At 38.6% G+C, this 15,884-nt stretch overlaps 2 protein-coding genes across 15 annotated transcripts in view; both read left to right on the forward strand.

The window, feature by feature from the left end:
* Positions 1-5,168, forward strand: part of LOC101167770 (3-hydroxybutyrate dehydrogenase, type 2) — a 57,160-nt gene extending 51,992 nt beyond the window's left edge. For 3 of the 5 annotated variants that reach the window (XM_078952712.1, XM_078952728.1, XM_078952720.1), the window contains 7 exons: positions 686-788; positions 1,097-1,205; positions 1,354-1,414; positions 2,175-2,288; positions 2,468-2,526; positions 3,481-3,573; positions 4,918-5,168. In XM_078952712.1, coding sequence (XP_078808838.1) covers positions 686-788; positions 1,097-1,205; positions 1,354-1,414; positions 2,175-2,288; positions 2,468-2,526; positions 3,481-3,573; positions 4,918-4,971 — 593 coding nt within the window. In that variant the 3' untranslated portion in view covers positions 4,972-5,168. The remainder of the gene's footprint in view (positions 1-685; positions 789-1,096; positions 1,206-1,353; positions 1,415-2,174; positions 2,289-2,467; positions 2,527-3,480; positions 3,574-4,917) is intronic. The other 2 variants (XM_023957017.2, XM_078952725.1) reach the window with 2 other exon arrangements.
* Positions 5,169-5,397: 229 nt separating this feature from the next.
* LOC144994553 (sodium/hydrogen exchanger 9B2-like) lies at positions 5,398-15,706 on the forward strand. 10 transcript variants are annotated; one of them, XM_078952683.1, is made up of 15 exons: positions 5,398-5,465; positions 5,883-5,959; positions 6,762-7,023; positions 7,308-7,509; positions 7,719-7,889; positions 8,792-8,934; positions 9,011-9,138; positions 10,099-10,274; positions 11,693-11,799; positions 12,014-12,163; positions 12,255-12,363; positions 13,559-13,695; positions 13,789-13,972; positions 14,085-14,172; positions 14,281-15,706. In XM_078952683.1, exons 3-15 carry the CDS (start codon positions 6,877-6,879, stop codon positions 14,300-14,302), a joined length of 1,764 nt encoding a protein of 587 aa, XP_078808809.1. In that variant the 5' UTR covers positions 5,398-5,465; positions 5,883-5,959; positions 6,762-6,876; the 3' UTR covers positions 14,303-15,706. The 10 variants fall into 10 exon arrangements, with proteins under 10 accessions (XP_078808809.1, XP_078808820.1, XP_078808830.1 ...); XM_078952685.1 differs by having other exon boundaries at positions 5,399-5,465; positions 6,754-7,023; XM_078952694.1 differs by lacking the exon at positions 14,085-14,172 and having other exon boundaries at positions 13,789-14,011.
* Positions 15,707-15,884: the final 178 nt, after the last annotated feature.

The following is a 15,884-nucleotide window of genomic DNA, read 5'->3' on the forward strand; positions in this document are numbered from 1 at the left end:
CTGCTGCTGCCATCTGCTGGATTACAAGAGGCTTAAGGCCTGGACAGTGGGAGATTTTTCTGTCATTTTACATCTTAATTGTTATGGATTTGACTTTTAAGTTTAAAACACAACCTCTAAAGCTGTGACTTAGTTTGGGTTTGAGTGTGTGGAGCTTTCAAAAATGCTTCATTTACCAAATCATATCATCTTGTGACAAGTTTGAAACAAAGTGCTCAATTCATCAACTTTTATAGCAAAACTTGATAATTAAAAAAAAATGTATAAAAACACACAAAAATATGTATGCTTCTGCAAAACAGCAGAAGTTGTAATATATTTATAATTAACCATAATCCTTAAATACAAGTGTATTTATGTGTTAAGTGGAAACTGCTTATGTTTAACTTTTTGTTTAGCACAAACAAAAACTTTAGTTACTGAAATTGTAAATTAGAGGAATCTGAGCATCGCCAACCCTTAACCTCTCTGCAAGTCGCTGGTCATAAGCGACCATCATAGACTGTAGAAGTATTTGGCAGACTAAAGTCTACCAGAAATAAATGGTGGAGAGAAAAAAGGGTTATTGAACGAGTTTTTGCTGCTAAGGCTGTCAGCACACATGCATGTACTCTCACTCATAGAAGAGGATGTAGAAATGCACATTAAAACTGTGTGCACTGATCCGTTTTCTTCCTGATTTTAGGAATCAGAACCAAAGTGGTGGATGTGACCAAAAAGGAGGAAGTAGAAGCTTTGGCTCAAGAACACGCTCATGTGGATGTGGTGTTCAATGTTGCAGGGTGTGTGTGTGTCCCACTCTCCTTCTCTTTAGAGAACAGCCCAACTTTTTGTTCCTGTAAACGGTTGCCTCACTTGTTTACGCCCCTGCTTAATCGCCACTCCAAAGTCCTTGCATCGAAAGGGTTAAATCTCAGCTTGAGCTGCTGTCAATCCTTTTTAAAGGACTACTGCTGATGCTTTGGTAAAGCACAGAGACTGATGACATTCACCTCAACCACATTTCTAGTTTCCACCATTGTGTTATCCCCCAATAAGAGGCATTATGGTCTGGAGCCTGTGATGACATGCACTAAAGCTTTAAATGTTGGTACAGGTTTGTGCACCATGGCAGCATCTTGAACTGCGAGGAGGCTGACTGGGACTTCACAATGAATGTCAATGTGCGGAGCATGTATCTCATGTGCAAGGCTTTCCTGCCCAAGGTGGCTAACCCCAACCCTCTTTACTCTACACTGGACAAAACGACACGTATTTAGTGAGCCATCAAAGCTGGGCTCATTCTTTGTTGGCTAATATGAACTACTAAATGAAGTCAGTCACTGTTATATGTTGTGTTTTTTGTCTCTCTAGATGTTGGAAAAGAAATCAGGAAATATTATTAACATGTCTTCAGTTGCTTCAAGCATTAAAGGTAAAAATATTCTCCTTAGTGTTTGCGGCAATTGTGGAAAAAGCACATTTTGAAATTATTTCTGCAAACAAAATGTCACATACGTTTCTTTGCTGCTTTTTTATCCCAAAAGTCTTCACTCATTCTATTGGGACAGGCAAGAAGACGCTTCCACAGACTGGAATTCTGTTTTTTCTAGTTTATCAATAATTCAGATAAAAAAAAAAAAGAGCACTTGAGCACTTGAATTTGTAAACAATTTGCTAACTTTCCTTTAAAGACCCACTGAGATGAAAATCCTGTTTTGGGTGTTTCTAACATGTTCTTGGTGCTGCTTGGCTCCGCTTCATTCTGATACATCCACTTGTAAATGACTAGACGTGTTTGTTTTCCTCATCTGAGGTGTCATCTGGCTTAAAACTGTACAATTGGATACCTCCAATATTGCTCGCCATTTTTGTTGTGGCGGTGATGTTAGCCCACAACTCTTGTTAAACTCCTGCTGCTCTGCAGAAATTTTGTCCTAGAAAACAACTCTTTTGTTTGTATGTTTTGGCTAAAAATGGCATAATCATATTTAAAAGACAACTGGAGACACTTTTACAATAGATCAAAACATGATTTAGTGAGACTTTACACTTTTAAAAAGCCAAAACATAAATGTTGACTATTGAATTTATACTTTTCTCTCTTTTGTTTGATAGTTTTTATTGCATGTGTGATCAAAAGCTTCTTCTTCACATGCTAGTTTGTGAATGACGGTTGTTCCCTGTGAATGCAGGTGTGGTGAACCGTTTCGTCTACAGCACATCGAAGGCTGCTGTAATAGGACTCACCAAATCCATAGCGGCAGATTTCATCGAGCAAGGCATCCGCTGCAACTGCATTTGTCCCGGTAAGTCTCCGCCCACTGTCACAGGGGATCTCCGCTCTGCTCTTACGTTCTGCTGACTTTTTGATATCGTGGAAAATTCCTTGAACCCCTAAGTGAAGTAATAAAAAAAACAGACTTTTTCTTTGTTTAGGAATATTGCCTAACCTGCCTTTTTACTATTTTTTTCCCCATCATCTTAGGGACTGTTGATACTCCGTCCCTCCGGGACAGGATCCAGGCCCAACCTGACCCAGAAAAAGTACAGTAAACCCTAATTTTTTCCAAAATATTTTGATTGATATCTGATAGAAATGTTCTTTCCTTTTAATATATTCAAAGTTTCAGGTTTTTGCCCTTGAAAAAGAGATCTGCTGATCTCAGTAGGACTTTCTCAGTTAAAACAAAATAATTACCGGTAAAAGGAAAAATCTATTTATATTGCACATTTCACTTTTAACTTGTATTGTTTTGTATTGTTTCAAATAAACCCTTTTTTAAGGTTTTACATGTACAAAAAAGATAGAAATAAATAAATAAAACATGCATAGGATAAATGTTTAGGCGCCTGCCTTTAACACATCATCACTGGAAGATGTTTGTAAAGCTTTTCAAGGGTGTTAGAGCTCTGACTGAGAAAAATCTACAGTATATCAAATAAAGTTTTTCATTAAATGAAATGACATATGACAACAATTCTACCAGTTTCTATCCTCTGTGCAGCATCATCCCCTTTAGCAATAGGGTCTACATAACCTTTATAAGTTGAAGTGAAAAGGAAAAAGAAAAAGAAAATACATATTTTCAACATTAACACAAATGTGGACTACAAAGATCTTTAATTTGGATAGCAATGTTTTTTTTTTAATATTTAGTCTTTATTTTCCTTACCTTTTATTATTTTGCCTTTTCTGGCTTATAAAAAAAAAACTAACGACATTCCAGGAGGATAAAAAATACAACTTGGCCCTTCTGATTTCAGCCTAAGCATTTCAGCTTTTTATTGGACTAACAATTTTATGCATCTTTGTCGATAAGAACTCTGATTAAAGAGTAACATTTTCCTTATCATACCTTAAACACTTTCCAGCTATGTATATCTAGGCTGTCAACCGCTGAAGGGCAACGGTCAAAAACAAAGGGCATCCGTGTGTGCGCGCCAATAACTGGATGTCCTGAAAGGTTTTGTAACGTTTGAATGTTTTATTCTTTGCAGGCATATAAGGATTTCATGGCTAGACAGAAAACTGGAAGAATGTGCACGGCGGAAGAAGTTGCACACCTCTGTGTGTACCTTGCCTCCGATGAGGTGAGGATTTCCTAAGAAACGCATTAAAGTCCCACTTTGATCATCTGTTGATCTATTTTTAAGGCATTCCCATTGATTTTTTGTAAAAATTATGATTATGCCGTTTTTAGCCAATCATTTTTTAAGGCATCGTTATTGCAGAACAGCAGTAGTTTTTTACGAATTCGCCACTGACTTTTGGGCGAGACCGGTGGCTTGGAGTAAGCCTTTCCCCCACTTCCCATCATCCCTTTGTTTACGCTCACAGCCGCTAGCCTACAGCCCCTCACAACACCAACCTGACATCACCGATGCCACAAAAATGGTGAGCAATATTAGAGCTGTATAGGTTTGAGCCAGATTTCAGCTCGGACGAGAAAAACAAAGACATACACGGATCTATTTGTCTACAAGTAAATGCATTAGAATGGAGCGGACCAGTTATGTCTTTTTCCATCAACATTTTTTCGTCTGTTCCTGATTCAAAATTATTTGAATAAAGAAATACTCAGAAATGCAACTGTAAGATATATTTGCTTTAGATGGATGGATGGATAGATGGATAGATGGATAGATAGATAGATAGATAGATAGAGATATCTATCATATCCTCCATCACAGTTTTCATCAGAGTGGGTCTTTAATGTATTTGTATTTAATACTTTAAATACATATATATATATATATATATATATATATATATATATATATATATATATATATATATATATATATATATATATATATATATATATATATATATATATATATATATATATATATATATACATATACATATACATATATATACATATATATATATATACATATATATACATATATATACATATATATATATATATACATATATATACATATATATACATATATATACATATATATACATATATATACATATATATATATATATATACATATATATACATATATATATATATATATATATATATACATATATATACATATATATATATATATATATATACATATATATACATATATATATATATATATATATATATATATATATATATATATATATATATATATATATATATATATATATATATATATATATATATATATATATATATATATATACATATATATATATATATATATATATATATATACATATATATACATATATATATATATATATATATATATATATATATACATATATATATATATATATATATATATATATATATATATATATATATATATATATATATATATACATATACACACATATATTTAATGTATTTTTCCAAAGTCAGCTTGTTGATTAGTTCTGGTTGAATTCTCCCAGCAGTTTACAAGCATTTCTATGTTCTACAGTCCGCCTATGTGACTGGGACGGAGCACATCATTGATGGAGGATGGAGTCTATGAAGAATCCTTTATGATTGGAAATTTTCATTCAAAATTAAAATGAAGCTGCACTTCTTGATGGTGATTCTGTAGATGTTTTTACTTAGTTGAAGATTACTTGAATCATTGTTGAAAATAATGCAGCATACAGTACTTCAAATGTGTGTAATAAATGTGCCAGATGATTAGAAAACATAATAAAAACATTTGAAAACATGGTCTGTTTCAGACCAATATTTATTTACAAGATACTGCTGTGACCAAAAGGATATATGGAAGAATGTTGCAGATTTCCAAAGGGTTTGATGGTGTAAAGTGGCTTTACTAGTTTTCACCTGTTGCCCCCTCACCTTTCACACTCCCGCCTTTCCTGGAGCGCACGCGGGGAGGGGGAAGGAGGGCGGATCGTGTTCCCAGCACTAATCTGCCTCATTCCTCTGACACCAGCTGGTGTGCGTTGAAAAGGCGAAGCGCAGATGACACTCCACGTCCTGTGATGGTATTTACGAAACCAGGTGGGTTATGTGCCTTTTTCTTAAGTTTTGTGCCCAGCTCTCGTGAAGGCACGAGCCAGCTGACATTTTGCAAAGGGGGGGGTTGAGTGGGAGTTGCTCAAACTGAAGTAAAAGGAAGCGCTAGCAGCTGAGACACCCACATCCTTCTTAGTGTTGACATTATTGAGCACTTTTAGGTGAAAAATCACTTCACGTTTTGCTAGCTTTGTTAGCAATTTGATATAAAATAATGTATAATTTTGAGGTTTTCATTGAGCATCGTTTTTTTGTTTACGCTCAACTCATGTAGTAGTTAAAACAGCGCGGATTAGCAAATGGGTCAAATATTTGACTTAACATCCAAACCGGCTACTAGCTAATGCTAGCTAAACATTATGTCCGATAATGGATTTAGTAACGGTTCATTTCTTTGCTCAGTCACGTGGTTTGTGTTCACTACGCCTACATCATTCCCCCCTTGCCGGACGAGACGTGGTTTACCTACAATGCCAGAGGTTAGCAGAAACTAACCACACATACATATAGCTCCAATTCCATATACATGCGTTTTAACACAGTGACTTAAGCTCTTCTTGCTAACCAAATTGGACCATATGGTCGGGCTGTAAGTAGTGTGGTTTGCTCACAATTGGATTAGCCGACGTCTGTTGCCATGTGTGCAGCTTTCAAAACATCGTAGTAGGTAGGGTTACTTCAAGTTGTATTAAATATACACAAAGAACTATACCTCTATTAGTTTTTTTCTACAAAACTACATGTTTTTGGATTTATCAGCTTAGATGCTTCAATAATACATAGGATGGATTGTCTTGAATTTAAGTAAAAAGAGCTTTCTTTGAATTTTCCTGAGATTGCTGATCATGTTGTTCTTGGAATGGAGGTGTCTCTTTCAGTATTTCATTTTTGTGTTGCATTAAACAAAAAAGGAACTTGTTTAATCCAGCTTATCTGACTGAAGGACGTGGCCTGGATGAAGTTTTAATGTTCAAGATGAAGTTGATGAAGACCTTATTTATTATAAGTGTAAGAAGCACTTAGGAGTGTTTTTAATGACGTGAAAATCCTTATTTACATGTTATGAATTGCATATGTAGGCTTGATTTGTCTTTAAAACACCATTTGATGTTCCTTTTCTATTTAGTGAGTAGCTGACATCATGTATTTGTATTGCTTTTGCTGTATTTGGTACAAAAAATGTAAATAAAGATGATATCTTAATTTACATATGCAGTTGCTGTCTTATAATTTGAACACAACAGCTATTTGATCTCCCTCATTCCCTTTGAAGCGATTTAGGTTCAAACGGCGCCTCAGTCCGGAGTGGAGTGAAGGAATGAAGTGAGCAGCGATGGCCCACGCCGTCTCCAGGTTTCTACTGTGACAAAGGAGGAAAGGAAGTTTGCTTCCAGCCATGGAGGACAGCCAGCAGAAAGCTGCCACTGTGGAACCCAGCCCTCCACACAGCTCGCCCCCCAGCCCCGTACCCAGCCCACTGCCAAGCCCAGCAGGCACCCTAATGCTCGACAGAATCGCTTTACCTGCTGCAAACCATGTAGAGGTAAAGTCAAAGTTTGGCTCGTTTTTTGCTCAACAATGAATTGTGTATTTTATTTCCTTTAGTCTAGGCAGTCGGACATTTATCCAGAATTGCTTGTAAAATTAGAACCTAAAATTATTCTAGCTAGACTCTCTCCTCTTTTTTTCTACAAGTGACACAGTAAATTTAGGTTTCATCAAAATGTCTAGAAAAGATCTTCTCTTTGCTCAGTACAGTTTTAGGACCTTTTAGCTAAACTTGTTGTCCACTATGTCAACAACTTTCTTGTTCTTTTTCTTTGAAAGCACTTGAACGTTAACCAGATCCAGGTGGTGGTCCGGCGCTGCTCAACTCCAAATGTAACCGAGGAGACCACCTATTTTATTCCTCGCAACCCAGTTGTGGATGCCGGGACCAACACAGACCCACCTGTGGTTTGTTGCCCTTTGCTCCGCAAGATTTGCCCGTGCCCGCCCAGGGGCCTGCTCGCCTCGCTGGTTACCAAAGGTGAGCCAGTTCATCTGATCGTAAACTCATCTGTTTTTTCACTGAGTTCATAGTGCATTTATTTATCGCTTTATCTATAAAAGTCTGCGTATAACTGTAATGCAGGAATACATGTTTAAACAGATTTTAAATAGATGCATGTACATCGTCTATAATTAATTTCAGTAAACTTTGCCGTATTTAAGTCGCCATCTTCTCCGTCTCTTTAGTCCTTCTAGCAGCTGTGCTCTTCGGGGTGGTTTGGTCCATCACAGGGGAGGAATGTCTTCCAAATGGAAACCTGTTTGGCATCACTGTTCTTTTTATCTGCGCTGTCGTTGGTGGCAAACTAGTCACTCTCATCCGGCTGCCTAAATTACCACCATTTCCACCGCTCCTAGGTGAGTAAGAACACTTTTTTTTTAATGCGGACAATGGCACGTTTTTATCTGTGTCATCTACAAAGGAGCTCTTTCTAATCTGTCTGGACCGGTTGGCATTATATCTTATCATCTTGCATAAATCTACACCCATCACAAAAGAAAAAGACTTCAGTAAACTGATTTCCACCCACACAAAAGGCTATCAGAAGACATAATGGTACCAATGTCGTAGCGTTTGAGTGAGGGTCATCTGCTGGCTGCAGGAATATCCTACATTTGATCACTATAAGCCACCTCTTAAAGCTTAGTAACAATGGTTCCGTACCAAAACTCAAACCCTGGTGTTTTCTGAAAGCCTGGGATGAAATGCCACTGCACATAGGATCTGATTCAACACAAAGATTCTTTTAAAATATACAGATGGTCCTGATAAGGCATGGTTTGAGGAAGTCATTTCATCAAAAATGTTCAAAGGTTCCCAAGCGCGAATGTGTCTGCTGCTCACCGCTCCCCCAGGGGATGGGTCAAATGAGGAGAACAAATTTAGCACACAAGTGTGTGACAGATAGTGGGACTTTAACTTTAACTTTATTAGTTTACTGTATCAGTTCAGATCTTTATTGTCCCATGATAAATCTGGGTGTCAACTCTGGAACAGTTTCTCTTGTCACACTTTTTATCCTTACTTTTCCTGTTTATAAAAGGTCAAATATTGGTCTTTTACATCAACTATAACCTGGTTGTGTTTTATTTACAGAAAAAAGGGTGTTAGTTCAGCTTTCATGCTGATGCTGTAAGACAATCTCCTGTTTGAGTTCAGGGGTCAGCAGGTGATTCTTGCCTTTGTGTGAGAAACAACCACCTAGAATAAACAAATGATCGGCCCTTCTCCTGTTTTCCATCTCTCTGCTGGGCCACAGGTATGCTGCTGATGGGCTTAACGCTGAGAAACATCCCAGTGGTAACAGACGCCATGCATATTGACTTCAGGTGGTCTGGTTCTCTCAGGAATATCGCTCTGGCTGTTATCCTGGCCAGAGCTGGTTTGGGGCTGGATCCTAAGGTGAGATTATATTTGACTTTTTAACGCAGCTGTTTAAATAGGAGCTAACTGTGTGTTGTTGTTTTTTAATTGTCAGGCTCTGAAGAAATTAAAAGCTGTGTGTGTTCGCGTGGCAGCTGGTCCCTGCTTGGTGGAGGCCTGCACCACAGCGCTGGTCTCTCACTTCCTCATGGGCTTACCCTGGGTGTGGGGCTTCATTCTCGGGTAGATATTTTTTTTTGCCCCATCTAAATCTTAAGATTCTGTTTTTCTAATGCAGTGATTTACCCTCTTTTTAACCTCTCAAATTTTTACAAAAGAATCCCGACCTTTTTGTTGATTTCTGCAAAGACAGAAAACAACCCAGCAATTTACCAAAGACCCCTAATCTGTAATGATTGCCATCTTTACAATCCCACTCCAATCGTCAAATGATCTATTCTGAATGATCTTTTACTGATGCTTATGCCGTATTTAATTATAAAACCTTTGTCGTTTTCTTGGGCATACATATCAGCAGGGGGGCAGGAGTTTATAAGAAATTTGCAGCTGAGTTGTGAGCCCGCCCCCACTTCCCACCAAATGTGTGCAAAAAGAGCTTGTGGCTTAAAAAATGACAGAATTCTTGAAGGTTTTTGGTGAATGTAAAGACATCTGCCAATAAACTGTCTGTCAATGCAGAATGTATGAATTAATCTTAAATGAAATGCAATGACGGGAGGTGACTGACACTTGAGTCTCAGCATAAAGGAATGAATGTGAATGTAAAGCTGTCCACCCATGAGGAAATTAAACAAATATGACAATTCCCTGCTCCAATTAAGACATTTATACTTTGGAAATAGATTTATGGTTTGGAAATGACTGCAAAAATCTGTACTGCCAACATTTAAGACTATACTTATCTTTCTTGTAACTGTAATTGTTTTGTATCTGTAAGGCGACCTTGGGTTTCCAGAAAGGTGCTATATAAATACAATTCATAATTTTTATTATTAAGGTTTGTTTTAGCAAAGTTTAAGTCTTACAAACTTCTCCATGGTTACATTGTCTGTAAGAATTTCACTTTTGTAAGTCCAGCATCTTTTTATAGATGGAGTTATCAGGTCATAAATGTCTGCTCTGTTCAGAAATGTTTCCTTTAGATTTTCAGATCTCCATGTAAGATGAATCTGTTGTTTTTAGTTTTGTTCTGGCCGCTGTGAGTCCAGCGGTGGTGGTTCCCTCCATGCTGCTGCTGCAGAAGCAGGGTTACGGCGTGGAGAAGGGCATTCCCACTCTGCTGATGGCCGCCGGCAGTTTTGATGACATTCTTGCCATCACAGGGTTCACTACATGCTTAGGCATGGCCTTTGCTACAGGTGATGTACACTCCTTTAAATAAAGCAATCCATACATTTACTAGATTTTTTAAGTACATGAAGTACTTTTGTATCTACAAGTGTTGGAAACCCTGTGATCTGTCATTATCCCAGCAGAGGGACCAACTGAGCTCATGATCTTAAGACACTTTAAACTTGTATTAGTTTTTAAAAGTTTTTAAACCTCAAAATTAAACAATGTTTTCTGTGTGTTACTATACTGACTTAAAATATCTTTTTGACATGAAATTATTTTTTTCTCCTAATTCATGGCGTTTAACCAGACATAACTTTAGTTTTTTAGCTTTGAGATGTGAAAGCGTTATGATTTTCTTCACCATAGATCAGAGGTCGGGAACCAGCGGCTCCAGAGCCGCATGCAGCTCTTTCATGCCTGTGCTGCGGCTCTCTTTGCTCTTGTAAAATAACTATCATGTTCTAAGATTGTCGTGGTGCCTTTAACACTGTCAGGTAGTGCAAGCAGGCAGGAGGGGGCGTGTCTGCAGCTGTAAACGCCGACCAGAGTCTGTAATGGGATGGAAATTTTTTCTGGAAAGACAGTCAGTAGCGATCTCGTAGGGGACACATGAGCGCCCAAAAAAAAAGGCTTTTTTCCCCGTAGACTAAATTAGTTAAATTTGCATCAAGAGGCCCCTACTATCCTGTCACCTTGCTGCTATAATGACCGTATGTCTGTGTAGAACACGCTGGAGGGGGGGTTGCACGTGGGGGAAAACAACGAACAGGTAGCGAGGTGGGGGCGGGGCTTAGACTCGCCGCTTTTGATACCAGACCCGCAACAAACTAACAGCTGCTCCCTAACAAAAAGTAGTTGTCATCCAAAAATTAATATAATTTATTGGGTTCATTGGATTTAAAGAAAATAGATAAATAGAAAGGAGTCTGCATTAAAGTGAATTTGTTTCCATCATCTCATTCATCTTATCTCTAGGTGTTTGACAGATGGAAAAGTCTACTCAAGGATGTGGAAAATGGACTAAAGATCAAAGGAAAAATCACGCTCATAAAGAATAAAAATAACTAAAATAAATAATTAAATAAATATCCTGACAGCATTTTAAATCAATACAAGCATCTCCAAATGAACTATTGCGATATATCTGCAAAAACATTTTTTCTAACACCCCTAGTGTTGGGGCTCCCTGTGCTTTCATTTCTGTGGGAAGCTGATCCAAATGGCTCTTTGAGAGGTTCAGGTTGCCGACCCATGCCGTAGATCAACAGAGCAGACGGAACAATGTTCTGTCAGGAGACACAGAACCAAAGAGTTCTTAAAATATCCACACAAAAAAGTCAGCTCAACTCAATATTCAAGGCTGAGAAATGAATCAAATAAACGTTCAGTCTAATATTCAGCACAACTGATTTCTTAATTCATTTTCTCCTAATCTCATTAGGCTCCACGGGGTACAACCTCCTCCGAGGGGTTCTGGAAGTGACCGGCGGGACGGTTGCTGGAATTCTCCTCGGCATCCTCATTCAGTACTTCCCAAGTGTGGACCAGGTGTGCCATGTCTTTATGCATTACATTCCTACAAGTGTGTCGTATTGACAGCGGGTTATTCTTTGTAAACATGATCTTCCGAATCAGTGCAGTTTGATTAGAATGGGATTAGAAATTCCGATTCTGCAGACGTCTTTACCAGGATAATTCAGTGACATAAAGTTGGGATGTTTCCTTCAGCTGAAATATTGTCATTGTTGACTTTCTCTTGTAGAAATACGTGGTGATGAAGCGTTCCTTCTTGGTGTTGGGTCTGTCTGTCTTTGCTGTGTTTGGCAGTGATGTGGCAGGCTTTCCCGGCTCTGGAGGCCTCTGCACCCTGCTGCTGGCATTCCTGGCTGGCCTCGGCTGGGGGGCAGAAAAGGTGAAGGCTGTGCAGAGAGTGTTAGATCCCAGCATCAGCAGATTCCACGTGTCTGCTGCGGCCTTGATATCGTCTTGTGTTTTGTCTTAAGGCACGTGTGGAGGAGGTTGTGGGGTGGGCTTGGGATGTCTTTCAGCCTCTGCTGTTCGGACTAATTGGTGCGGAAATTCGCCTCTCTGAATTGGAGGGACATGCAGTCGGTAAGATTACTGAAAAACCTTAAGCTACATTCAAACACAACAGAGAAGTCCAGTTTCAATATTTATGTCCCACTTTGATCATCTTTTGATCTATGACTGGATACTGGGACATAGTTTCTGCAGAGGAGCAGGAGTTGATAGGAGATTCCCCTCTGAGTTGTGGCAGGGATTGTTGGCGCAGAGCAACCCCGCCCCCCCACTCCCCATTATTTGGAGCTTGGAGCAGGGAGCTTGCTGCCCGCCCAGCGTATTATATACTCCAAAAACTTAGAAGGGCAATATTGAGCTTAATTTTTTTATATATATGTCCTCCATCATCAGAAAGATTCCACAAGAATATGTTAAAAACACGATTTTCATGGGAGTGGGCCGCTAAGTCAATGTACAGATGCAATCAGAGATGCTGTGGCACATTTTCAAGATCCCAATGTTTCCAGAGTTCAAATATCAGAAGTTTTGGCAAAGAATTTGCATCTCATGAGTCAGAAACTCTTCTTTGGTCTGTGACGTGTTGATGATTTGATCAACCAAAACCAACATGGAGGAGAATCTGATCTCTGCCGTTTGTGCTTCGACTTAACTTGACATTTCACTTTTTTATATGAGGAAAATTTCATTTCAATCTTATTTAACATTTTTCACTCCTTGGACTAATGTGGGACAGCGAGTTGTCAAACTGGGTCACAGAGAGATGGAAATAGCTCTAAAAGGGGCCGTCATTCAGGCGCAGCTCCTGCAGTAGATGGTGAACCTCCCCGCACTGAGAGAATGTCTGAATGATGTCATGAACCCAGACATGGAGACATGATTACTGATGTTTTTGAGGGGCTCCTCAAAAGAATTCCACATCATCCGTGTCTTCATTAATGCGTAGATGAGGCTAAACACTTTTAGTGGTAGCTCCTCCCACACACAGCGGGACGCAGTGAATTTGACGCGGGACGTGAAATTGATGTCAAATTTGCATAATTTGCTACTTCTTTATCTCTTTCTTAATAATAAAATCCCTGTCACTCCCGACACTCGTATCCTAAAGTAGCAGACTAATTTGCCTTTAGGGTTTGAGTTTATTCCAATGCAAATGTGGTATAACAATCAGTTTTTATTCACAATAAAGCCCAACCTTCTTGTTTTTGATATTGTGATGGTCATGTATTTGAAGGTGTTTTATCTCTCCTTTTGTCTGTCTTTGCAGGTTTGGGTATAGCCTCTTTGCTCATCGCTCTGCTGGTTAGAGTGCTGTTCACCTATGTCTGTGTGCTGTTTGCTGATTTCAACACTCGAGAAAAGGTGTTCATAGCTCTGGCATGGATTCCCAAAGCAACCGTGCAGGTCAGCAAATGGTTTCCATGCAGTTTGCACCAAATTGAGTATCCAAAAATTCTCTCCCAGATGAGTCACTGGTTTCATTCTTGTCCTCACCAGGCGGCTATAGGCTCCAAAGCTTTAGACATGGCTCGAGTAAACGGTGACTCACATCTGATCCAGAACGGCATGGACGTGCTGACTGTGGCTGTGCTCTCCATTCTCCTCACTGCTCCCATAGGAGCTCTTATTATAGGCCTCTGCGGGCCCCGCCTGCTGCAAAAACCAAAGATCTTAGACTGTGGTGAGCGAGTCAAACCCAATTTGTCTACGTTCTTTTTAGGTGGGTAAAGGTCAACGTTGAGGAATGAAAAGTGCCACTGCTGCTCTTTGTGATTTCCCTCCACCTGCTTTAGTTTCCTTACCTTACTTAAATTCCAGCCTGGTCCACGTCAACAAACATTTGCATAGTTCTAGATCCTCTAGTTTCAGCTCAAAATCCCAGTGAGTTTTCCTGCTTCTCTATCGCTCACTCCTCTTTACATCTGTAACTCAGAACTTGAACAACTTGTGATTTAATTTTATGAAATGTGTGTCTTTTTTTGTATTTAGGAACAGAAGCAGGAGGAGATGATGACGGTGAAACTCCAGTCACATTCGAGAGTACACTCTGATAACTCCATCCACTGTTCTTCACACCTCAGATGTCTGAGCTGCCCTTTAGCCACCAAGTGGCTCTCCGTTGGTCAGCTCCGGATGTTTATCAGTCCTGTATTTATAGCCTCTGGTGGTTTCCAGACCCCACATTCTAAACAAAGACACTGTGTCTGTTGTGTCCTGCTGGATGAATCTTTTAAAACAAGATCTTTTGTCTAAGGAAAGGAAATTATTCTTCTATATGCTGTTGTGAGGCTCCCAATCGTTTAGAAACATGGATTGATTATCCAGAGCTTCACTGAATCCAGTATTTGTTTTCTGTTGGTTTTAGTAGTTGGACTTGAAAGGAAAAGGGGTGTATAGATAAACTACTGTTTTACTAAAGCTGCTGACACACCGGGCTAAACGTGGGTCATTCAATGCACATATCTATCATGGACAAGCAGGAAGGGGCTGCTTCTTCTATTTCCACTGTTTACTAGCACATGTCTTCCACCGACAACTGGAAGAGGCTTGGTGTGAAATATCAAAGCGGTGCACATCTTGCTCCAGGATTTTTCTTTTACAGCTCCATTTTCGATAAATGTCATAGAATTCCAAACCGCAACTCTTAATTTAACTTCCGCAATCACTGTTCAAAAGGTTAGCACTTCAATGAATTAAAAAAAAAAATCTATTCCTCACTATCAAATCCAAGTCCCTGATTGGTCAAAACTTTCAACGTGCGTTCAGTATCCACACGTTTTGTACGTTGATCCCGAAAACAGTCATGGAAACCTGCATTGCTTTGCGTGAATGCAAGATTTTGAACGAGGAAGCCCGAGACGCGCATTTCAATAGACTTTTCATTGGACGTAGTCTCTTGAACGTGCGACGCCTCGGGAGGTATGAAAGTAGCTTTAGACTACTCACTAAAAGCACTTGTCTTTGTGGGGTTTTGAAGTCAGCCCTTAAAGCAATATGTTTTTATTAATGTCAATGTGATAGTTCAGCATGTTTGTGACATGTTTTATATGTTGATGAATTGAATAGTTTACAACAAATACCACATTTTTTACTGCACTATACTTGGGTTGATACATAATGCTAATGGAAATGCCAAGAGACAGCTACTACCGTACATCCTATGCTTTAGTTTATATGTTGATCTATTCAATAGAGAATTGTGTTTTTATCACTGTATAAGTTTAAACACATTTAGATCCATTGAGTGTAATGTTTGTCTTTAATTTTATCTTTATTCAAACAAATGTTAGAGAATATGGTTTAAGTTTTTTTTTTTTTTTAAATGTTTTTTTTGTACATCTACAGTATTGCTGCAAATATTAACCAATACACTTTGTACAAATAGAACTTGCATAAATTGTTTTATCACACTGAATTCATGGCTTTGTGTGTTCCTATACAACATATCCTTAAAATGCTGCTAAAATGATCATTCCTGTTGAAGCGTTTAAGGAGCTCTCTTCTATTATGGATCATATTTGACCAATGGAGACTTTATTTTAATTTTCCTACCAGTGCTACTTTAAAGCTTGGAGAATTTTAATAGTTTTTAT

This window comes from Oryzias latipes, chromosome 1, assembly GCF_053564925.1.
Source record: "Oryzias latipes strain Hd-rR chromosome 1, Olatipes_Hd-rR_3.1".
Classification (NCBI taxonomy): Eukaryota; Metazoa; Chordata; class Actinopteri; order Beloniformes; family Adrianichthyidae; genus Oryzias; species Oryzias latipes.